This window comes from Diadema antillarum, unplaced genomic scaffold, assembly GCF_040938485.1.
Source record: "Diadema antillarum isolate AM-2024a unplaced genomic scaffold, OU_Dant_1.0 seq00000379_RagTag, whole genome shotgun sequence".
Classification (NCBI taxonomy): domain Eukaryota; kingdom Metazoa; phylum Echinodermata; class Echinoidea; order Diadematoida; family Diadematidae; genus Diadema; species Diadema antillarum.
The window spans coordinates 46,946-73,146 of NW_027271378.1; the positions used below are offsets into that span (position 1 = coordinate 46,946).

General features: G+C 38.5%; 1 protein-coding gene across 1 annotated transcript in view; it reads right to left on the bottom strand.

Moving 5' to 3' along the window:
- Nucleotides 1-26,201, bottom strand: part of LOC139731571 (ATP-citrate synthase-like) — a 32,616-nt gene continuing 6,415 nt past the window's right edge. Inside the window, exons 2-20 of the mRNA XM_071642461.1 lie at nt 25,283-25,405; nt 23,892-24,053; nt 22,980-23,071; nt 21,477-21,556; nt 20,645-20,772; nt 18,749-18,867; nt 17,739-17,949; nt 13,486-13,615; nt 12,493-12,605; nt 11,529-11,648; nt 10,807-10,913; nt 9,907-9,959; nt 9,138-9,253; nt 8,512-8,616; nt 8,043-8,266; nt 7,348-7,429; nt 1,744-1,854; nt 394-524; nt 1-118 (exon numbers count right to left, since the gene is read on the bottom strand). Coding sequence (XP_071498562.1) covers nt 1-118; nt 394-524; nt 1,744-1,854; nt 7,348-7,429; nt 8,043-8,266; nt 8,512-8,616; nt 9,138-9,253; nt 9,907-9,959; nt 10,807-10,913; nt 11,529-11,648; nt 12,493-12,605; nt 13,486-13,615; nt 17,739-17,949; nt 18,749-18,867; nt 20,645-20,772; nt 21,477-21,556; nt 22,980-23,071; nt 23,892-24,053; nt 25,283-25,405 — 2,325 coding nt within the window. The remainder of the gene's footprint in view (nt 119-393; nt 525-1,743; nt 1,855-7,347; nt 7,430-8,042; nt 8,267-8,511; nt 8,617-9,137; nt 9,254-9,906; nt 9,960-10,806; nt 10,914-11,528; nt 11,649-12,492; nt 12,606-13,485; nt 13,616-17,738; nt 17,950-18,748; nt 18,868-20,644; nt 20,773-21,476; nt 21,557-22,979; nt 23,072-23,891; nt 24,054-25,282; nt 25,406-26,201) is intronic.

The window sequence follows — 26,201 nt, forward strand, 5'->3', positions numbered from 1 at the left end:
TCAATTTGAAAGAACAGGTGGTCGCCTCGCTGGCTTCAAGTTGGCAGGAATTTCTGGAACGGGTGGTTCAGAGATGGAAGACAGGGCGCCCTCTTGAGCCAGTCGATCATACAGCTCCCTGTAAGCAAACAGAAAAGTGCAATTTATGATAAGTATGAAAAGATATTGAAGAAACCGAAATTAACATGTTTATGTTGTAGTTGAATGCGTCCGCTCAACATTATTGTCCTATCTAAACAAACAAATGGATTGGCCTCAATGTAAAACTCATTGAATACTAAATCTATCACAGCGTCGAAAGAAGATAGCACTGCCAGGTATGATGAAGACAAATCAAGGGTTTAGTTGTGTGTTTTATTTTGCAAATCTATCTGCTTGATACGCTTCACTCACGCTAATTTCATCGCAACGCCTTCGAATGTGTCGGGGACAATAGCGCCAGCTGCGGCGAGGGTCTCGTTCTTGACAGTGGCACTCTCTCGCAGGCTGTCCGTTCCGCCACCGGTGTGCCCGAAGTAAGCCGGCTGCAAAAGGAGATTCAATATATGAGTCCGAATTCTTCGTTTACTCCTTAATTACAGATACAATTTATACATCTTTCAATTTATTCACCTATTTGTCCATTTATTTGTACACTCGTTACATTATCTATGACTCGTTTATTATGTTTCATTCATTATTCATTCATGTTTAGGATTGTGGTTATTTTCGTATCCTTGTATTCACTATAATAGATGAATAAATAAAAAAGTAAATAAATCAGCACACGAATCCCCTTAGTTCGAAAATTAATGACATCACATCGAGACATTGACAATAATGGCGCCTATATCTTTGTCATTCTTGGCGAATAAATACACTTTATAGTCTCATATTCGCTCAACAGTGGTCTATTCGCGAGAGTGCGTATGAAGTGCGAGAGAAGCAAAGTATTCGACATTGGTTTTATGTACTAGTACGCTCAGAGAGAAACTGTTTCTTCAATTTTCTTCTTCCAGCCATAATAAGTATCTAAATTCATTTGCATGCATGACTGATCTAGTTCATACAAGTGTTGGGCAAAACTATATAACGAAAGAGTTGAGGAGGGTCAATCATTGTTAAAATTTTGTCAAAGAGACATGCTTTGAAAATAAAAGTCTTGCACAGGGAGGGAGGGAGGAATGGTCGAACGCACCACAAACATCGGGAAGATCAGAATGAATGACGGACTCACGTGAGTCACCTTGGATTACATGATCAATGAATTGATGTAGAAAATAATGATATATCACCATTTCAGACTCTAATTTTCATCTTGTTCTCTGCAAATGAAACCTATTTCAGCAAACATTAGTTGCTGCTATGTTAGGTTAGTCTTAGCCGAAAAAAACTGATATATAAATGAATAAATGCAAGTCCGAAAAGCTGCGGATTGTTTGCTTATGTTTTAATTCGTATTGTGTCGCATTGGCCTTTATCGTTCTCCTCGGTCTCATTAAAGCGTATAAAGTGTCATTTCAGTCCTGAGATTACACTCGCAGACTCGGTTGGGCTCTCTTCACCATACAGTGAGAGGGCCTTGACACAATGTTACCTGGTAGGTCGCGAATGAAGGTAGATTAAAATTAATCGACCCACCCTTCTCTCCCTGCGCTACAAGGTTACTAACAGCACCCAAAACCAACCAGGTCTATAAATGATTATAGGGGAAGAATGGAGAAAGATGCATGATGTTGAGGAGGAATAGGGAAATCACCGTACCTCTTGTTTGTAGAGGTCGACGCAGGTTCCGATGCAGAAGGCAATTGTGGGCTTTCTCAGGTGCCCGCTCCTGAGGGCGTCACATATCTCGTATTCCTCACAGCCGCCAACCTTTGGAAAGACGAGCACAGGAAGTAGAAGGTGAAAGTGGAAAGGAGTTTGGTAAATAGCCAAATGACAAAACAATGGGTCACAGTGCGTGGCGTGCAGGGCGTCACGGAATAATTCCAACGGAAATATCATACGACCACGTATATACATGAGCAGTAAACTTACTGTGAAGGCGTATTACTTCATCATGTTACATTGCATGATATTGCATGACATTGAACACATTGTAACATGACATGCCATAACATGAAATTTACAGTGTACATTACAGTATACATTACAGTCAATGCTGGCCGCCATTCCTATTACTATTCACAATTTCATGCCATAACATGTCAGTAATTGCAGCAACTGTATTACTATTCAGATACGTTCAAACAAAACAAATGATATAAAATGAGGTATAACTAGGAGATGGCATTACATTACTTGGCCAATTACAAACAAACGGGTGTTTTGCCCGCCGCTGTGGACCTGTCATATAACTAAGCGTGCAGCTGTCATCGGCTGATATAGAAAATGAAACATGTGGCCCAAAAAAAAAAAAAAAAAAGAACACCTGTTGCGGGGCGCGTGGGTGAGTTGCCCAAGCCAAACGCCTCACTCACGGGGGGGGGGGGGGGGGGGGGGGGGCACGCTGTCCCGATGTTATAACAAGATGGCAATACGAATATGGAATTTTCAATTTCATATGATGTTGGCCCCGAACTTATTGGTCAAAAAATGCCAATCGATAATGATAGCCGAACCAAGTATCGATCACGATGCCTACAGAAGATCTCATAATGACATCCGAACCACACACGAAGGCTACACGAAGGTGTGAATTTTCATTACTAATGTCACCCGAAGGACATACATAATGATGGCTACAATTAAGACGTCGTATTGAGATTACGATGCGTATAAAATATGTCATAAATGTGTCACCCTGGACCTAGCTCCGCTCTGCGAGTTTGTACTGTACGTTGAAGCTGGCGTATCAATGTATCATAACGACTTCCATTAAAACAAACGATGTGTCACTCTGCATTCAATAGTATACATCATAACTATGATAATGGCTACTCAATGAAGATGTGAGTGAGGCACCAAATCCAGAACACGTACATCATCATTGTATCTTCCCTTTATGGTCTTTGTGTACAACTTGGTGATTTTTATGTGTTTCCATATATAGGGCTTGTGGTTAACCCTTTTTGTGCCATGGACTTTAGACAGTGTATACAACGCTATGGGGTATGTCTGTGCCAATCGCTACTCAAAGCACATAAAGGGTTAAATACCAATACCCACATCACCTGAACATACTTTATCGAACAACATTTAGCTGGTATACCCTTCTACCATCGAAAATGTCTCCTCCTCGTGCCATCAAACACTGCGACCTTCGAAGATCAATTCAGGGGAGCCCTTGATTCTTTTTGCCAAGGTGGGACAGAACAGGTTGGATCGGTTTGCGAGTGCTTTCAGTTTGATGTTTATTTCTTCTTCCCTCATCTGGTGACGTGCACATCTGTATTAGTCCATGGGCCAGGCCAGATATTGGTACCATCTGAGGTGGCAATACCTTTTTGGTGTCATTTTGTTTGTCGGGCATAGATATGCTTATCAAGCTATGATAGCATTTCCAAATGAGTAGCTTAGTCATAGTAAATGAATTTTAAACCAATTTGGTCTCGTTGTTATATCCCTGTACTTCTGAATCGAGACCAACCGCTATACAAAGAAGAGCACTGTCTTCTGTATGTTCACAGGTGTTCTGTTGTAAACGCGGTGCGCTTAGTCTTTATTCAAGGCAGCGAAGGGAAATCCAAGGGTTATGACGTCCACAGCGCTTAGTCTAATATTCAAGACGGCGAAGGGAATATCCAAAGCTTATAATACAGTGTATATCCCTTTATCTAAAAACAGCAACAACAAAAAGCAATTTCTCGTGAATTTTAGCGTATTTTTCAATTATTTATCATTTTCCGGTGAAAACACCACGTTGAAAACGCTAATACCACGCCAATGTCGCTTTATTTCCATCCAACAATGAAAGATTATGCAAAAACAATGTACCGGTACACTAAAATACATTATAATTAATAATGTTGTAAATGAACAGAGTGATTTTTGTTTAAAACTGATGTATTTGTTGAGAGGGTGGTATAAAAACAGTATAGATAATCCCTTTTATTAGGAACTTTAGATATGATAACGGTACATTGTTCTAGATAAAGACTAAGCGCACTGCATGACAGCTGTGGACATCATAACCCTTTGGATATTCCCTTCGCTGCCTTGAATTAAGACTAAGCGCACCGCGTTTACAACAGAACACCTGTGGACATACAGAAGGCAGTGCTCGTATTTGTATAGCGGTTAGTTTCGATTCAGAAGTATAGGGATATAAAAACGAGACCAAATTGGTTAAAAATTCATTTATTATGACTAAGCTACTCATTTGGAAATGCTATCATAGCTTGATACGCGTATCTATGTCCGATAAACAAAATGACACCAACAAGGTTTTGCCACCTCGGGTGGTACCAACAACCCATTGATCGGCTCTTGGCCCATGGACTATATGTTCGATTTTCCTAATGAGCACTCTTAAAGGCATAATTTACCATTTGTAGTTGAAACAAAAATCCAGCATTAGTGCTTCAAAATAGTTCTAAAATGTGAGTTAGGGATAGAAACAACCACTGTAAAAATTTGAATCCGTATAATATATGTAAGTGTCGTTAAATACACAAACTGTGAACAATAGTTATAATAAAAATGTATCAAGACTAAACCGTGTACAGTTACGGTTTATTGGGAAAAACACTGATGTCTCCTTATATTTCAGGCTTTATTGCGAAAATTTGATATGGAAGGATGTTTTGTGATACAACAGACCTACACATATGCATCAAATGTGATATCTTGAACATTTTTGAAATCACTGCTCCCAAAGGTAAACTGGACCTTTAAAGGGTACCAAAGCCCAAATATCAATGTTGCTTGAGTGAAAGCATCATTATCAGAACACATCGCTGAAAGTTTAAGGAAAATCGGGCAATTGATTCACGAGTTATTATTTCTAAAGTCTCTGTTTCGTCATCGCTGGATAAGAAGACTACGACAGTTCATGACGTCATTTTGGACAACAATATAAGCTATAAGGAGCATTCCAAAAGAAGAATTCCTTTTTCATGAAAAGTACGCATTCCACCGACTTGTTATTGACAAATATTATTCCCCCTGCTTTCTGAAAGAAGTCAAGGGCTCTTACATTATGCTATAGAAAAGTGAAAATGCGCTGAATTTTCTATATTTTGATAAAAATACTTGATTGTCTTAATGTTGTTGTCCAAAATGCCATGAAAGGTCGTAGTCTCCTTTATCCAGCGATAACGGCATAGAAACTTTAAGGATTCATAACTTTTGAATTTTCCTTAAAACTCTCACTGATGTGTTCTACTAATATTGCTGATTTCACTCAATCCACATTCACACACTTGGGATTTGGTTTCCTATTTCGTTTCGCGTTCAGTTGTGATCATTGCCATGTCGGGAAGGCATCGTGGTAGGCTCTCGCGCGTTGTTAGGAGCAACCTTTTTTCTTTTTCTTTTTTAATCTGGTATACATAACACTGGGATGTGTAAATTGGTAAACCAGCTCTACATTCAATTCATTTCAATTCAATTCATTTATTTTCATTCTTCTTTTTCCAACAAAACATTACGTATAATAAATCTGGAATTACATCATAAACATGAACATTCGAGTTTGCAAAAGATAAATGATACAGATAAACAAAAGAATGCATACTGGCAAAAAAAAAAATACAAAGTTATGGCATGCTTCAGTTGAGAAAAAAAAAAGAATTTAGAAGTCCACTAAAAAGCAAGCTTGTAGGTTGTGAACAACTCAAAAAATGAACAAACTTATGAGTTACTTATTTACAAACACTTATCACAGATATTTTTACGACAGAACGGAACAAGACAGGAAAAATGCCAAAAAAAAAAAATGACACGACTTGACAGAGTAGAAGGAAAGAATGGAGGGAGAGAAAGGCAGAAAAAAAAGAGAATGGTTGGTTATCTCCTGCATTGTCTTATCGGAGGCTTGTCTTCTGTTTGGTCACTTTTTCATTATCTATCTGGAAAAGAATTTTTTTTGGGGGGGGGGGCTGTTGTTCGTTTTGTTTTGTAAGTTCGCAAGATACTTGTGACACAAAGTTATATGTATATTCATCTACTCAACATTACGGATGAGTAACAATACTGAAATATTTATCTAGTTAACATCATGGCTGTGTGACAATAAAGAAATTACCAATTAAGATTTGATACATACATCTATATAAACACGTATACATTGTAGATAAATGAAAAATATATTTGCTTCGATGTTAGTTATTGATTACTTCCAATGTTCATAGCGGTGGTATGATCTCATATTTCGTCAGACACCGTCAATTCCTACAAGCTTTATAGCTTTTCGTATATTGATTTCATGCTTCTGAGGTTTTTTACATCTACAATATCTCGATTATGATCAGTCATATCATTGCATAATTATTTATTTGGTTCGTGTAAAAAGAAAAAAAAAGAAAAGGGAAAAATACATATTACGTTCCCATAATATTTATTGTTTATTTTTGAGAAATATGAACATACACCAAACTGAAACCGAAGCCGAAAACTAATTATATAATTTGGCTAGCGTTGCACATTAATTTTATCACACATCCGTTACCCGATCCCACGCCAGTTTTAATTCAATGGACAAGATACGATGTTAAAAGCTGGTAGTATTGCTTATACTGCAGATTCATAAACACGAACACACCTACACACACATGCACACACACATAACCCAACAATAGGTACCTGTGGTATATACCGAGTACCCCGTCAATTCTCCCATAGACAAATACTCCCACAATGTCATTTTTACCCCCGCAGTGCCTGACTATATAACGCGAAACATAAGATGGTACCCCCACAATGTATTTTTGCTCATCCACACACACACACACACACACACACGCGAGCACACACACACACACACACCCAACAAACAAACACACACAACTTTTTTTATATTGTCTTTGTTTTACTTCATCTACCATGTCTAACTCAAATAATGCAATTATATAAAAAAGTAAATAACACCTTTTTTTAATTTTAATGCTCACAGCAGAAAATAAATAAGATATTCTATGTCCATCATTACACAGATCAGAGAACAGAGGAATTCAGGTATATTGATGAATCATGCAGCATATCAAGGCGAAACTGTGTGAATAAGATGTATTGCAAATACGCAACAAAAAAAAACCAAAAAAAAAAAAACGAGAACCTCCCACTAGCCCAATTTCTCCCTCGAACCTCCTCCCTTCCACATCCCCATCTCCTACGAACCCTTGTCTCATAAAATATGTAACCCCCCCCCACACACACACACATACACACATACATACACACATACAAAAACAAACAAAAACATACCTCCCCAATCAGAATGAAGCACTTGACAGCAGGAACATCTTGCAGGAAGTTGATGTGGTCCATGATTCCCGAACCAGTGTATCTGTCACCATAGCAACCATATGACCAAGATGCAGTTAGTGTAATTGTTACGAAATACTAGTATAACTTGTTTATAATATACTCATATCTATACATTGACTCATGTGCGTAACGATTTTCCTTCAACGTTTCTCCATCCTCTAGCTGAACACACAAAGTTGTAACATTTATCTAATATCTTTTTGAAAGTGACATGAAAGATTAACTGTTTTCACTCTGAGCTTCTAATATTCCTATCAAAGTCAGTTTGAATTTGGAATGGACTTCCTCCCATGTATAGGGATGGAATGGGATGGGATGGAAAGATCGACTGCCTGGTGACGTCACCACGATGACAAAGGTACAGGCGTTCGATTTGCACGAGTGACCTTAACTGATTTGCAACATAATCATAATGACCACCATAATACTTTCTGCACATGCATCAGATTAAGGCTCCCATGGACGTCCCATGTAGTCCTGCGCTGTTACCAGAAACGGCTAATTCAATCAAATAACCCCATTGTGATCGGGTTAATGTTTTTTATCATCTTTATTTTCATTGTTGCTGTAAGACAGCTAGTTCATTTTGCGTCGTAGAACATGCAATTCGAAAAAATTCTTATGGTACCCACCTTCCTCCGCCTAGCGCTAGTCCAAGGTATAGGCCGTCTGAGTTGCGGGCGATGCTTGCGCAGAGCTCTGAGGAGAGACCACCAGATCGCGACAGGTAGACCACGCTGCCCTGGCGGTACAGTTTGAGGTCGATGACGTCCGGCAGGGGTCCACCGATGTCACCAAAAAGGTTGCATCGGAACGCACCGGGCTTGAGGACATTTACTTGCAACCCGTGTTTGACCTAACCATAAGAGAAAGAATAATGATTAATAAAAATTATATTGATGATGGTGACGATAAGAATCATAGAAGATAACTCTTGCAACTGCAGATCGAGTTCTCTGAATTAACAATGTATACTTTTCTTTTATTTCACAGCTAGACGAATCAATACATAACACAGTTAAGATAATATAGAGCAGATTCAGAGTGGTAGAGATGATTTTGGTCGGTCTCTCCAGCGAAATTGTTGTCATGGAAACTTACCGTGCAAGGTCCGATCATCAGGACACGCCTCTCTCTGGCAATCTGGATGAGCTCTCTGGTCTGCCGTTCCGTCACCTGTCCGACCATCATGATAATGCCCCGCACCTGTTCACCGATGATAACAATAATTCATTCTTACCAGTCAGAGCAGCTTGAAACTACAAAATCAATATTTTAATCATGACGACATATTCACCGAACTTCAATGCATGCATTCCTGTCTCGATTGCATTACGATTTTTTTTCTTACCAGTCAGGTGCCCAGACCAGCTTGAAAGTACAAAATAAAAATTTTTATAATGACATATTCACCAAACTTCAATCTATGTATCCTTTTCTCTGATATATAAAAATGAAAACTACTCCCTAACAGTTTTTTTTTGTGTGTGTATGTGTGTGTGTTTGTGTGTGTGTGTGTGCGTGTGTGCTTGTTTTCTATCTCCCTCACCATTTTCCAAAACGTTCATGATAAAGAGGGAATGAACAAGTTTAAAGTAATCACAATAGTGATTAGCTTCTCTTTCTCATTTGTACTTAATCATTTCACCACTATGACTTTACATAATACATGCATGTTTATATCTGACAGTAATAACAAAAATCAATAATTATAATGGAGGACCTACCTGCGTATGATTCACGGCATAGAGGGCGCACTTGTATGCTGCTGGACCAATGGCCTGATTCAGTACGACAGTGACGTCTGAATGCTTGGATAGGGCATCGGCAATACTTCTGTACACTATGAGTCAAAGCGTAAAATGATGACACTGATAAGAACTGCGGTTGAACATTGCAATGACTTAAAGAAGAATGAAACATAAATGCAACCATATCACTAGAACACATCAGTGAAGGTTGAAGCAAAAATCGGACAATTCGTTCAAATGAAAGGAATTTTCAAAGTTTCAGTGCCGTCCATTACTGAATGAGAAGCCTACAACATTTCGTGACGTCATGCACGGACTACAATGTAAAGAAAATATAAAGAGAATTCAACGTATTTTCACTTTTCTAGCATGATAAAAGAACACTTGACCTATCTCTTTCAGAAACAGGATGAATTATATCACCCTTAACATATCATAATGTATCTAGAGGAGGGAATGTGCACTAACTAACATCAACGAGTGATACTAGCTGCATCCACCTCCACATTTTTATAAGAATATTTTTGTTTCAATGTTAATAGCATTGATTGAGAGACTGTTTTTTGCAGACTATACAATATTGTTCATTAACAGGGTAAAACATCTCAAGCAGCGTTGTCGAAAGAAAATATGCCTCTTCTTGCTCTTCTTCGTTCAGATTCTAAGTTCATGTCCAGCATGTCTAATTCTTCTGCTTCTGTACCACAAGAAGTTTAGAGAACGCAACGAAATATCGATATCATACCTGGTAGTGTGATCGATCCCGTTTTCCAGGCGTACGTCTCTTCTGTGTTTTCGCTGACATGGGAACAAGAAGATCCAACAAGTATAGCAGATGTTAGATGTATTAAAGCTTATTGTCGCGGTTAAAAGCTCCTATTCTTTTTACGTCAAGTGCGTCAATGTGAAATTGGCGTAGAAAGATAAAACCACACAAACAGCAATAAACGGTTCAATCAGGCTGATCAGAGCTAATGGCGCTTAATCTTATTCATTATCACTCTCCTAGGGGAATGTAAAGAGTGCCAAGACAGTCGACAACAAAGGGAATTGCACAGAAATGCAAAAAAAAAAAACCACCCAACAACAACAAACAAACAAACAAAAACAAAAACAAAAACAGAGAAATAGAGATTGAAAAGTCGGGTTTAAAGGCATACCATTTGCAGATGAAACAAAACCCAGCATTGGAGCTTTAAAATAGTTCTAAAATGTGAGTTAGGGATAGAAACAACCACTGTAAAAATTTGAATCTGTATAATCTATGTTAAGTATTGTTAAATACACAAAATGTGAACAATAGTTATAATAAAAATGTTTCCAGACTAAACCGTCTACAATCATGGTTTATTGAGAAAAATACTGATATCTCCTTACATTTTAGGCTTTATTGCAAACATTTTATATGGTAGGATGTTTTGTGATACAACAGACCTACACTATGCATACTATTAATGTGATATCTTGAAGAAAAAAAGTAAGTCACTGCTCGAAAAGGTAAACAGGACCCCGTTTCATCAAAAGATAAAATCGATGATAAATTTCCTTAACACACAGGCTGGCATAGGCTTATGACAGAAATCAACTATATAATCAATTATTACTCTTCATAAAACAGGGCCCTGGACCTTTAAACTTCACCAACCTCTTCGGCCTCACAATGGCGGCAATTGACGGTGTGTCACGGTGGCAAATTGAGTCGAAGCCTAAGATGTTTTGGATGGCGACGGGGAACATTCCGATTGCTACGGCCTGAGGTGAGGGGCGAGAGAGTATTCCAAGTGGATGATTCATTTTCGAGACATCTTTGAAATAAAAAAAGGTATCTTATTCGACAGAACAGAAGGAAAACAGAAGGGTAAAGGGAAGTTAAAAGGAGCATAAGAAATCTGATGGTATATAATTCCATTATACAAATACCATTATGCTTGCTAAATTCAGTGGAAAAAATGGAGTCCGTAAAGTGCAACTAGGCGATTTCAGGCTGCATGTACCACCTGCCAATACATATCAAGAAGGAGGAACATGGTGTCGAACGCGGAAAACGCAGGGAAACGTCATTTTACACACACACACACACACACACACACACACACACACACACGCATATATATATATATATATATATATATATACATGAAAGTTCTGCGTCGGTGTGTAATAAATGGATAGCAGGAGAAAAAACAGTCAAATAAAAACACCGGTGTTTTTATATGACTGTTTTTACTCTACTATACACCATGCACAAATGGCCGATTTCATTCAGCATGTACGACATGCCAATACATACTTAGAATGAGGTAAAAATTGTGCCGGACATGGGAAACGCAGAAAAAAAAAAACAACAACTAAAAGTCAATGTTTTACCCTTGCCCTCGATGTGAAGATTGAGTCTGGCGAGTAATTGTCTGTGTGTCCATTGCAAGAGACACCATTAGTGCTCTCTGTTGAATCCAACCTGGTTTCTACCTCTGATCCATTATAGACCTGCACGGTAAAGGTGACAAATGAAAGCGTCAGAAAGATTGGTAATAGTCGCACAGTAATGATGATAATAATAATGATAATAATAATAATAATAATAACAATAATAATAATAGTAATAATAATAATGATGATAATAATAATAATAATAGTAATAATAATGATGATAATAGTTAAATAATAATAATAATAATAATAATAATAATAATGTTATCATTATTATCATTATTATCATCATTGTATAAATAATAATAGTTATAATGATAATAATAATAATAATAACAATAATGTTATTATTATTATCATTATTATCATCATTGTATAAATAATGATAATAATAACATGATAATAATAATAATAATAATAATAATAATAATAATAATAATAATGATAATAATAATAATGGGGTTCTCTCATCTTTCCAAGACGACATCTCGTGTAACATCTACAGAATTGATGATAGGATACATGTATAACCTTAAGGCTCTCAGACAATGTCAGACGGGCTACTAGCTATACCTATCGAGGGTACACGTCCGATGGGTCGAGCGGATTGACAGTAATCTTTGGCGCTTCATTGGATCCTCCTCGGCGAATTGAGTCATCGGTTTATCACCATTAAAATTCATTGGCTCATTATTCTGCTCTTAGGCACAACGGTTCTTTATTCATCGGCCTTCCACCTGATGGTATAAGCCAATCATTTTCTCTCTTTTTATAGCTGTTATAACATCTATAATATCATTTCACGGGTCAAACGTTCCCCTCGTGAACTCGCCATATCCACCCAGACTCCCGCTATTCAGACGGATGTTTATGGTTGTGAGTGTAATGCACTTGAATATACCTTTGTGTAAACACGGGGTCGATTCAAATTTGTTGGTATGGCCTTCTTTCTCAGAGCGTAGTTGATGACGTCAGAAATGGGCACCTCTCCGCCAATGACATGTACAGGAAATCCTGGGAATGTGTACATTAATGTTTTCATTAGTCATTAAAAGAAAAATATTGATGTATAAAGCTGGAAAAGGGAATGAGATACGTCGTATATTGTAGTTTGTCTGTGTACTTTAATGTTAGCGAATATGATATCATGTTTGCACAAGCCTTTACCGACCGCTGGTACTGCATGCCAGTCATTGCTGCTGGAGCCAAATTCATATTTTATTGACACGAATATAATATTGTAGCTAATGATATTGGCGTTTTTATCATGTTTATAGATCAACATAATGAATGTACTATATGCAACAATAGGGCGTGTTTTTGGATCTTAGCGTCAATACCATCGTACACCATTCTACCCATCTTTCTCACAGTACCATCGCTTTTATCGTTTACCATTTCGATCATCATCTGCGCCATGAACACGATTTTATTAAAACCTTTATTTTCATATAGTAAACATACCTCCAGATCATATTCCCCTTTTTTCCCTTTGCCATTGCCATGACTGATTTAATCGTTAACTGGATTAATAGTCACAAATAATTCAATTACACATGGACATACATTCTTATCCCACAAGACAATCTGACAAATTTCATTTATGTACTCCCAAAACGGTGATGGCTCTGAAATCTATCAGACACACCGAACCCGATGTTTGGAAATCTCTTCCTTCTGAAATTCGAAGTTTAAAATCCATGTGCTCTTTTAGGAAAGCTGTGAAAACAATGTAACTCTCTGGATATCAGTAATTTCATTGTCATTGTTAGTGTATTATACACGAAATTCTTTCGTAGAAATATCACAGCATTTAATCTATTAGGTAATCATGCAACCGACCTTGAACTGTATTAACTGTTCAAGAGAGCTCTCATGAACATTTAGGACTCACCTAGGTCTTGCAACGAGGAAGGAAGTCTTTCGTTGAAGGCACCCACAAGGCCCACGGTTGTTCTGATGTAGAGAGACACTTTGTTTTCAATAAGCCGTTGTCTATTTTCCAACAGCGCCCTCATCAGTCCCTGTATGGGTAAGGAGAAAGCATGGAGACAAATACATGTAATCGACCAAAGATAATGATGATGATGATGATGATGATAACAATAATAGTAATAATAATAATAATAACAACGACAATAATGATCATAATAGTATTGATAATATGATAATAATGATAATAATAAGGCAATCGCCAAATTGTGTCTCGCCCATTCGCGTACAAGGAATTAATATTTTTTATAACTCCCAGAAGTTAATTGACCTGCTTATGACCTTTGACCTTGTGGTGACCTTCAACACCCTAAGGGACATTTACCATCCAAGTTTGGTCACAAACGGACAAAGGGATCAAAAGTAATGAGCCATAATCGAAATGCGCCATAAAAACTTAACATTGGGTCCTAAAAATTTGTTGACCCCTTTCTGTGACCTTGACCTTGTGATGACCTTTAACTCCCCAAGGGACAGCTACCGTCCAAGTTTGGTCACAAACGGACATACGGATCAAAAGTTATGAGCCACAATCAAAACGCGCCCTAAAAACATAACATTGGGCCCTAAAAGTTTGTTGACCCCTGTCTGTAACCTTTGACCTTGTGGTTACCTTCAATTTCCCAAGAGACATCTACCATCACCCAAGTTTGATTGCCATTGTAGCACCATGTGCTGAGTTACGTGTGATAAGAGAGTCTTGCGAGTAAACTTTAACGTATGACCTCAAATGACCTTTGACCTTATCATGTGACCTCTTACGGCACTATAACATGAAGGTACCCCAAGTGCATCCATCACCCAAGTTTGATTGCCATTGTAGCAACATATGTGTCGAGTTACATGTGATAAGAGTCTTGCAAGTGAACTTTAACGTATGACCTCAAATGACCTTTGACCTTATCCTGTGACCTCTAACGGCACCATAACATGAAGGTACCCCCGGTGCATCTATGACCCAAGTTAGGTTGTAATCCAAGCAACTTATGTGAAGTTATTTGTCAAAAGAGAGTCTTGCAGGTAAACTTTAACATAGAAAAGAGAGTCTTGCACATACTCTTTAATATATGACCTCAAATGACTTTTGACATCATCACATGACCTCTGACAACACCATAAGATGAAGATACCCCTAGTGCTTCTATCACCCAAGTGTGGCTGCCATTGCTGTAACAGTTGCCAAGTTATGCATCACTAAGAGAGTCTTGCAGGTAAACTTTAACATTTGTGACGGACGACGGACGACGGACGGACGACGGACGGACGCCATTTGGATCCCTTAGTCTCGCCTTCACCTCCAGTGGGCGAGACAATAATAATGATAATAATATTAATGATAATAATAATAATAATAATAATAATAATAATAATAATAATAGTAATAATTATAATAATATTAATGATATTAATAACAATAATAATGATAATGATAATAATGATAGTAATGATGATGATGATGATGATGATAATAATAATAATTATTATAATCATAATCATAATAATCAAAATAATAGAAACAACTACGTTTCCTCATTTGAGCGGTATTTTTGCAGTCAGAAGAAATCAACCTTCTAACTTGCATTTTCTGTCACATGCTGTCTGCAGCAGTCCTGGGATTTCATGTTGAAAACACTGTTTACCATCCCGTTTCCCAAATCCTTTGCGATCTACCATTTTCAGTAATGAACTTAAAAGAAAAAAAAACGCTTCCATGGACGTGTTCGAATTTAATAGCGCTCCGTCTATTTTGTGTTGTAAGTATAACTCGGCACTATTATGCTTTTAGGTTAATCAGCAGATAATGAACCCACGCATCGTCGACCTTGGCCCAGGATCCCTCAAAATTTCCGCGCTGTGGCATTATGTTACATTGACATCTTATTTCGTTTGTATTTCAAAACAAGTACTGTTAACAGGGCATCATATGACATTAATGATCACATGGTACAATGTTAGGCCTACATAGATCAATTTAGCATAAACATGTTATAATTGGTATACAGTTGTTAGTTGTTTTCTTTTTAATTGGTCCACGTCCTATAAACTTTGCATTTTTGTGGAACAATATTTTCCATCGACATAAACATTTTTTTCCCCTTTTGGGTTACAATAGCAATGTATTTATTGATTATTTGGGGGGCTCTGATATCTCTCGTAAAATTATGTTTTTGTGTTATATCAATGTTTCGTCCTTTGAAGATTGTTTACATTTTTACTCAAATTAATCACCATGTATCATGTGTTTCCTGTCATTAACGGAAAACAAAAGATAATTGCACTGAAGTGATAATGTTCGTTTTCATATCTTTCATCAGCAGCTAACAAAAAAAAATACTTCCTTTTCATGATTTCTGCAGGTATTTGCTTGCACGGAAAGTTTCCCCCTTTTTAAGAATACTCTCATAATTAGAAGTTTTGATTATCAATGTTGCTGTCTTTCCATCATTTCTCTACCCTCTTTCATTAATATTTGCACTACTTTCGTATTCTACCATGCCGTTCGTGTTGACATCCATATCTGGGCATATAGCGTTATACGTTGCGTATTCATTTGCATTTTGTATGGCCTTCACTGTGTAGTTGTAATACAGGTGCCACATCTGGACAGAATAGGAGTAAAGGCCAAATTTCTGGGTTTTTTTACGGATTGATGTCCTGATTGGCGGTGATATGGCTCAGTCAATATAGCGCGTCTCTCTCCAGATCTAAAGGCCGTGTCACACCTTTCCGGGCAAGCCTTGCGTGCGACTTGCAAAGAACAATTTTTACTACCCGGAGGTCCCCGTAGATGAGCCGCACATGACAGTACCTATATATGTATAGCACGTATCTCACCCGTAGTCGCCCGGAGATGCGCACGCAATTCTTTTTACCCGCAACTATGTTTAGGCCCTGTCACACCTTTCCGGGCAAGCTGCGCAGGCTTGTTGCGTGTAGGGATTTTCCAGCATACCGGACAATTTCTGAGGGCGGACAAGGATTTGGGCGAGTCAGTGCATGCATCTTACTTGCTGGACGCGTTCTACTTAAATTCTACTTGCGGGTATACTTTGTGACCTGTGTACCAGTCACGTGGGGGCTGACAACTCAGTGAAGGAATTCCTCTGAAGGAATGGCAAAAGTCCCACGGAATGTCATTATCTTGGCTGCATACGAGGACTGCGAAGTACCTGCGTGGGAGTTGCCTACGAAGTGCTGCCGCTAAGGGCCTCCTACTGGCGTTCTGCGTGGACCTCTCCGGGCATCCCCGCGACTCACCCGGAAAAAGTTTGGGTCGTGCTCAAAACTTGGCTGCGGTTAGATGGGACTTGCGTGCGCACCTCCAGGCAACTACAGGCGAGATACGCGCTATGTACTGTCAGGTGCGGACCAACTGCGTAGAGCTCCGGGTAGCAAATTGTTTGCAAGTCAAGCCGCAAAACTTCCCCAGATACTGTATGACAAGGCCTTGAGAATGCTCAAAACTTGTTCCGAGTGAGTCGTGGGGGTTCACTCGCAGAGGTACACGCAGAATACCAGTAGGAGACCCTTACCGGCAGCACCTCGCAGGCAACTCCAGTGCAGGTACTTCTCAGAACCCATAAGTCGCTCGTAACAGAAAACGGATCGGTTTCAAAGCTCTCACTTAGGTCACACGGAATGCACGCAAGTAGAAGCTAAGTAGCACGCGTCTAGTAGGTAAGAAACAAGTGCGAAACTTGCAAACATTCTTGTTCGCCCGCGGAAAATCTCCTGCGGAAAATCTCCTGCGTGCTGGAAAATACCTCCTCGCCCCAAGCCCGCGTAGCTTGCCCGGAAAGGTGTGACACGGCCTTAAAGGACCCGGGTTCGATTCCCTTGTCTAACTTAGTAATGTTTTGTGTTATCATGGCATGCCTTAAGATATAAAATACTCCCTCCGCTAGGTCATAAAATGGGGTCCCGTGTGTGAGAGAGTCACAAATCATGCAAGTAAAAGACCCCGCTTCATTCACTCATCACAAAGAGCAGTGTGCATAACAGGATGAATGCCTCACATCCAACTTGACCCCATGGAAGACTCAGCCAGAGCAGCTGATAATATGGGCTATCCAGCCATCTTCTCTGATGTAGAAGTGAAACAAACAAACAAACAAATTGAACTGCATAGAGATTCATTGATCAGGAGATCCTAACCTCTCCAGGTCCTGTCCGATTGGCTAATAAGGTTGTGACGTCAATGGCCTGGCTGCCACTTATGAGAACCTTGCCATCCGGGTGTGGCTCTTCCAGCATGAGGTCAATCACTGTCTTGGTGAAGCCGTACATTTGGTCAGCGTTCACCGGTCCGGAGAACTGAGCGTAGCAGCCGATTTCCTCCGCACAACCGAGGTGTCGTGCAGTATCACTTTATGAGAAGGTAATATTTTCAGATAGGTCATTTCATCGTTTTATTTTTGTTTATTTGTTTGTTGTTGGTTGTTGTTTTTATTTCTTGTTGATGCCTTTTTTGCAGTACACTATTTTGACTCTTCTTTCATGAGAAAGTGAAAAGGGTTCCTATAAAGCCCAAATCGCACACGATCATGTTGTTTGATCTGCCAAAGTGAATGAATAAATCATCAAGTTTTAATTCAAACGTATTGCAAAGACACATATTGAAGCTTAAATTGAAAAAGGGAGAATTACGACAGGCATTATATCAGCTGCAGAAAGAAAGGATAGAGGATTGTTTACATGCAGTAAAATGATGAAAAGTGAAGTACTAAAAACAAAACAGAAATATCTATCAAGCCTATATACATGCCATGATAATCTAGTGCATTTGTCCTGGAGATATGTTTTGAAAGAGCACTGTAATTTGACCCTGCTATGTATTTTTGAGAACATCAACCAGCCTGTACATATTGTCTTGCAATGGCTGGCGTAAAATTTTATTACACAACCAAAATGTATTGGCATGCATAACAGTCATATTGCAGGTAAAGGCATTCCCCATCAAAAGTATAATGTCACCATTTTTCTATTGATGACTAATGTTGACTGATATTGATTTACTTCCATGTACATAGTGTTTACATTACATATATGTTATCGATTATGTTGACATGGAGAAAAAAAAGAATAAATTGAACTTCAACTTGAACAAGTGTTATTAAGGTAGTTTAGGAATTTAGTCTGTACAATGCGAACAAAGAAAAGCTTACCCAAAGAGGAGCGAAATGCCACCCCCACTGATGATAGACCAGATTCTGGCTTTTTTGTTGAGGAGTGTTAATTTGATACTCGCTGGTGTGCTAACCTCTAGCTTTGAGATGTACCGTTCCTGCCAAGAAAGGATGTTGTGATAATGTTTTTCCTTAAAATATCTTCATCAAAAAAAAAACAAAGAAAACAAACAAATACAGATATACGCCTACACATCCACACGAGCACACATATACTGAGCGAATTCTCATCCAATCCTCAGCATAACAATATTTGCCTACATAAGTGTTCATATCTTGTGAACGCAGGACCATGATTAAGTTTAAAACTGCTTAAAACGATTGGACCTGGCAAGACTAGTATCGGGAGACGTCTTTCATCCTCCTTTTTTTTTCTTTCTTTCTTTTTACCCTCTCTTCCACGAGCATCACATTAGACCCCGTTATTTTATTGTATCAATGATATGCATTATCGGTTTACCTACCAAACAGTCAAGCTTTGTGCTTGTTCTAGGCAGTTGTTCTGGATTGAAATTTATGATGTAATGATATGCGATAATATTACGGATTTATATACGTAATGATTTTTTTAAAGTTGCACAAGATAATCGTACCGTGCAATGCCTTATTTGTATATACGATGTTATGAAATTGTACATACGATGTTACGAAATTGTTGAAAATTTATACAATTGCAATTAATTAATTATCATTTTTTAATTGTACAAGGTAATAATACTTTGTAATGTCATATTTGTATGAACAATGTTATATGAAATTGCTAAAAATTGATGCAATTGTAAAATAATGTCATACAGAGAATAAATCAAGCCAATAGAGCCAATTCAAACAAAACCACCGGAATGATGCTAACACCTTTTATCAGTGCGAAAGGCATAACACCAATCATGCCAATGGTATTCCCATCACGCCACTGCGGTAGATTCATGTTGCTCAATTGGCTACTCGTAGTGACTCAATTCCAGCAAATTTGTCAAGCTTTGCTGACTGGGTTCCATCATCATGTTCAAATACATATGTACATGTAAAACACTCCAGTACACAAATATTTTGAGAATAACGCTGTTATTATTACCAAGCTGATAAACTATCTATTAAATGCTACGTACTTGCGTATATAGGAATCTATAGGTGTCTTAAATCCCGTCAACTATATAGTTTGGGTGCACGTTGCGAGCTCGACATCAGCTAAAATAGGCCCACGAGCAATAGGTCCATCAGATAAACGCTAGGCGAATAAGGCCCATGAGTTTGACACCGGGCAAATAAGGCCCACAAGTTGGGCATTACACCATAGAGCTTAATCTACATAGTGTCGAGCTTGTGGGCCTCAATCATTTGCCATGTGTATAAGCTCATAAATGGGCCGTCTTTTTGCCAAGTGTCTGGCTTATAAGTCGTTTTATTTGTTTTGTTTTGTTTTTATTTTGCCAAGTGTCAAGCTTGTGGGCCTGTTTTACTCGGTGTCTAGCTCGTGGGCTGTATGACTCGTGGGTGACGAGCTCGTGGGATGATCCCCAAGCACACACTCATAAACAACACACATAAACACACGCCTGTAACGCACACACACACACGCACATGCCTAATGATGAACTGAACGTGATGTCTACGGTTGGTTGCAGTAAATGAAGAAGTGGATTTCGAAATAATGTCTATTCCAACTTTATATCATCAATATGATAACACTGGCAACAATTGCTCACGGTAACTTGTCTAACAAGAATTTCTGCCCTGCGATTTCCTTCATTATCACCATAAGTATCACTTCAAAGTTTACCGTCACAGTTGCTTTCGGTTTTCACTCAATATTGCAAATAGGACCTTTCTAGTTTTTTCTTTCAAGCTTCCTCCATCCAGTGCGCTCGTTCTTACCTCTTTCGTTGGTAACCGACAGAATGGCAAGGGGAATTCCACCTGCCCCCATCTTTCTCTGCACATGGGCGTGGCCTTGGTATCCAGCATGGCCGCCAAATCCAAAGGATAGATCTGGTCTAGGACAACTGGAAGAGATAGAAACATGGATACCTAATTATAAAAATACAGGGATCGCAAACACATGGCAACGACATTCTGTGTTGTGATAGAGTGGGTATCGTGTGGTTCTCTAATAGCATGTCCAACTGGCAAGTGAACACGAGTTATTCAGTTCCTATACATTTAGCATAAAGCCTGTTAGTTTCAAAGGAATCACGTATTTAGCTAGCACTTCTCAACTAATAATGATAATAATATAGAGACTCTCATAACTGTGTTAATATTTTAAAATAGGAACATTTTGATAAAGTCCTAAATTGCAACCAAGGCGTTTACGTTAAAGTTTTTATGCAAAAAAACAAAAAACAAAAAACAAAATTGTTTTCATAATTGAAGATAAAGGTGACTCATGCATTGGTGTCACGTTTCAGCACAATGCTTTGATTTCACATTCAACTAACATAGTCAACTACTCCTCGCTTTCTATTATGTATTTCCAAAACGTAATGTCAGTTATTTCACTTATCACCAACCAAATCAGGTTTGGCACTGATTTGCATATTTCAGTATTTCTTAACAATGCGAAGTATTCTGATGTTACATTCCATCTCAGTGAACATAGTCGAATGCTAATAATTACATTACATGGCATGACGGCAGCTGTACTATTTTCCGATTGACATTAGGCATCAAACAGTGAAAGCAGGAGAATAGACTGGCAGAGCCTTACCCAGTGGGTTGATTTCCAGAAGAACGAAATGCATTTCTTGATAAAGCTTGACAAGATCCACAATGAAACTCGCCAGTTTACTGAAAGATAAAAGCGTAGCAATTCCATCTTTTTTTTATTGGTTGCAATACGATTTTTGTGGCAGGCCTTTGCTTGTATTTTCACAAAAGCTCTCCTGAAACCGTACCAAAAAGAATTACATGTTGACACGAGTTGACGTTGCAAAGACATTTATTGGCTACTGATGGCTTAACAACATATTGATTCCTTGCCAACGGGAAAGAATTGAAAGCGATTAAGAAAGTGATCTTATTTCGAACGCAACCGATTCAAATGCATTGCAATAAGCATTTATAACATGATAAGGACAGATGGTATTTATGACGTTGATACTTTGTAGATAAAAGGCTGATAACTTCAGACTCAATATGTTTTAACAAGGACCCTATAGTCTGAGTTCTTCATATACGCGACAGTTTGTACGCATTAATGATATTTGAATCGAAAACATTAGACGCTTTAAAAAGAACAGTATACTGGTAGCAATGCCACACACAAAAAGACCAGCAACAACTTGAAATGAAAGTGGGTGGAAGCATTCAACCTATAGTTATCCTTGCGATATCATTGACGTTATTTGATGTGAACAACATACCAGGAAAAATCTAGACGGGTTTGGTAACAACGACAGCGTGAGATTTGGTTAATTGTCCGTGAATTTTGCTGCAAGGAAATTCAAGCGAAATGATGGTAGGTACTCTGTCATATCTATACATTCTGCGTCGATCTCTGCAACCTATACAGAGTACTCTAAATCACAATGATGAGTGAATTTGATTGGTCAATTTTTTGGCCAGTGGTTCATTACCTCTGGACGGTGAGTAACTAATCACATGGCAGTTGGTCGCTCACGGCATACGTACACGTAGTATAGTAAAGAGCTTCAAGCATGCAGGCAATGTACAGTACAGGGGTGACAGCCATTTTCTAAGCATTGAATTATACTGACAAAATACACCGAAATAAAAGAAATTAAAGGCATATACACACTGGTATTCATGTACATTCACATACACACGCGAACACACATACCCTGACACACACACACACACACACACACACACACACACACACACACACACACACACACACACAGAAAGTTTTTAAACGGTTTGCCTTCATTTTTTTTACTCGTTGCCATACCTTCCAATTGAATGTTTAAATATACAAAATGAATATACGAAACGTAAATATCACCTGTCAAGGAGTACACTTGAATCACTCTCCTCGAATGTTCAGATTAACGAATGTACAAAAATAATAATGTTCAAATTGACAAAGTCAATAATCTTATAACAAGCATAATATCTAATGAAATCTTATATACACCAAAATACCACATCGCACACACACACAAAACACACACACACACACACATACACACACACACACTTACACACACTTCGATAAAGAGAATTACAGGTTACACTTTTTTTTTCTTACCTGCTCTTCTTGGCGGGGACTTTCTGCAGTAAGGCCTTTTGAACCGTAATCTCGTTTATCTCCTCATTCAACCCCACGTCAAGCTTCAGAGCCTGAGTGAGATGTTTTGGTTAAATGTAATATGAGAATGAAAAGTAAAAATCCTATATAGAATTCGGAAATATCATAGCACAATCTAATGACAACGCTATAGCAGTGAGGGAGAAATCTGAGAAGTGATGGTGAATCGGTTCCTGTGCAAGACTCAATACTGCATAGACCACAACATTGTTCTATAGGCCAACTCCGTTTTTCCTACAGAAACCAAGCCAGTATGTCGACAAGATTTTATGATTCAATTTGGGTCTAAACACATCATAGTTGTCGAATTTCTCATCAATCAGACTACCAAAAACCTTCGACTTTAGACATGATTTTATAGATCATCGAGTGCTAGCAAACCAAGATTGGCAAATAATCGGTATCTGTTAGGCAACTTTTATGAAGACCTAGTGTGTGTGTGTGTGTGTGTGTGTGTGTGTGTGTGTGTGTGTGTGTGTGTTTTCACGGGCTGGTTTCTAATCTTGACAACCATTAAAATATTACTAAAGAGTACAGATGACAGGACTGTTTAGATGAAGCATGACAACTTTCAGCCGACTTTATATCTACCATTATGTCCACCATTTGCCTATTCATAGAAAATTTTTTTTTTTTTTTTTTACAACCGTTAACCACTAACAATCGACCAGTGATTCAGATTTCGTAGAACTGTCGGCGATGTATACCGCTCTTCACTTGTATTGTGACCGGGGCCTTTGGCACGAGAAATGGGAACACATGACCATTATTCTTACTTTCTGGGGATAGGAAGATTAGGAACTAACATAACTTGTCATTGGACAGCCATTGCGTTGCGTTGCGAACAAATACCTTCTCGTCCACGTTCCCGACGTCGATGCCGCCATCGTGGTGAAACAGGACGACGTCATGATCCATTTCGGAGTAGATCGAGAGGAAGTACTCATCTACGGCGTCGTGTTTCACGAACGGTTCGATGATGAATTGGCGCAGACGACCACTGACGCCATCAACCTAAACAACGCCCCCACAAGAGGAAATAGTCAAGGCCAGTGGTTAGTTAGTAATTGCTCACATTTTCTAAGAAAACGAAACATTTCATTTCATTCTTATATTAAAATGCTTGTAGCATTCTTTTGTTTAGAAACGATTGAAGTTCGTGATCAACAAAGCAAATTAATGTTGCAGAAACGGTCAGCTTCGTCTGGAATATTACACAGTTGTGGCTGTTATTGTCGTTGTCTGTTATAGCTGTTAATAGGGGGATTCACACGTACACGAATTACAAATTTCGAGATTTGCATCGCGATCGCAAGCTCGAGTTTTTGTTTTTTTTTTTGCACGTGTTGACGGAAAAAAACACAAACTAGGGCGATCAGCAACTCGAGTGTTTTGTTTTGTTTTTGTTTTTGTTTTTGGTTTTTTTTTTGTTTTGGTTTTTTGCACGCGTGGACACAAAAACGCACAAAACCAAGAAATCTTGCGTTTATTCCTGAATCGGCGCTCTAAGTTGCCCCATGGTGACGGTTACGCTCTACCAAATATGCTCGAGATTTTGTATCCCATCATTCACATCACAGCGTACGCACCACGAACACCACTGTGAGGGGCAAGTAGATTTATCGATCGGCAGCTATCGAGCTATTTTTGTTCTTAATTTTTGCTAAAAACTTCGAGAGTTTGAGCGCGATCGCTATCACGCGTGAACGCTTGCAAAAAAGTCTCGAGATTTGGAGCGCGATCGTCATCCCTCTATTTTGTACGTGTGAGTGAGGCTAACATTGTTGGAATGGATGTAGAACCTTGGTTTTTTACCATCAATTAGCCTGCATTCTACGACTAAACATATTAATGTTGTTAAGAGATTCCCACTCTTCAGTGAATTAATTCAAGCCTTGTGGAAGCAGAATTAGCACAATATATTATGAGGTCACTCGAAAGCCGTACGCATGCAAATAATACAGTCATAATAATATGTCCATGTATACTTTGGAAAGATTCAAAAAGGCATCGAAATATATGTATCATGAATTGACTAAGTACTTGTACAGAACCAAGCAGGTGTTTTCTAGTGCATGTAACATTATAATGTGCAACCACCTCAAACTGGGTACCCTGCGCACTATATCGGGTGCTTTAGGATATAGCCTGTATGTGTGTTCTTGGATAAACACGTCAACAGTTTTCCTGACGAGAGAAGAGGGAAAAATAACAGCAGAGAGTCTTGATATTGCACATCCTACCAGTATTTCTTCGTCCATTTTATGGGCCATCCATTTCCGGGCCGAGTCGAGGTGTGTGTTCAGCTTCAGTAGGCCCAGCTTACCCCTCCTTTTCAGTCCCTGGTCGGGTTTGATCACCAGTGCCTGCAAAGAATGCGTTTCATTGTAATGGTGAGACAGTCCTCCAAGGAGATTTTGACATCACACAATGGTCAGAGCACTAACAGAGGTTGTTGTAGTTGTTGTTGTTAATTGCTGTTTTTGTTTTGTTTTGTTTTTTATTTTGTCATTTTGCTTTGTTTTGCTGTTCACCCCTGACCAGGAATCGTTCACATCCCATTCTTTCCATACAAAGAGCAAGAAATACATGGTCCGTCCTTTTGTAATACAATTTTATACGTATAATTATGATATACATATAGATACGCATACCCTATACAATAGTGCACATAATCATACATATGCATGTAGATAAACATAACCTTACACATGTACGTATATAGACATAGACATAGAGGTAAAAATACCATATACATGTAATACTTAGAAAAAAAAATTATCCCCCTTCCCTCCCCCTGAAAGATGGCATAACTTTTTAACGAAATGTTTCGTGCAACATAATTTGACAGGGATGTTTCCACATTATACATGACGAGCTATATTCTTTCAATGGATTCTTTTAGTGTTTAGTCATGCATGAGTGGGAATACCTATAAGACAAAATTACCACTTTTCAAAAGTCTCAAGAGTCTCTTTGAGGTCTGTGTAATATGTTAAAAAAAGTGTTAGGGTCATAGGTGTGAGGGGATCAACGACAGATGATAAAACAAAAACAACTCAGAAACATACACTAGAAACAGAAATTGACATCTTACTTTTTAAGAGTAACCATTTTGTCTTTAATGTGTGCTCATCCATTCATGGCACAATAGATCATCTT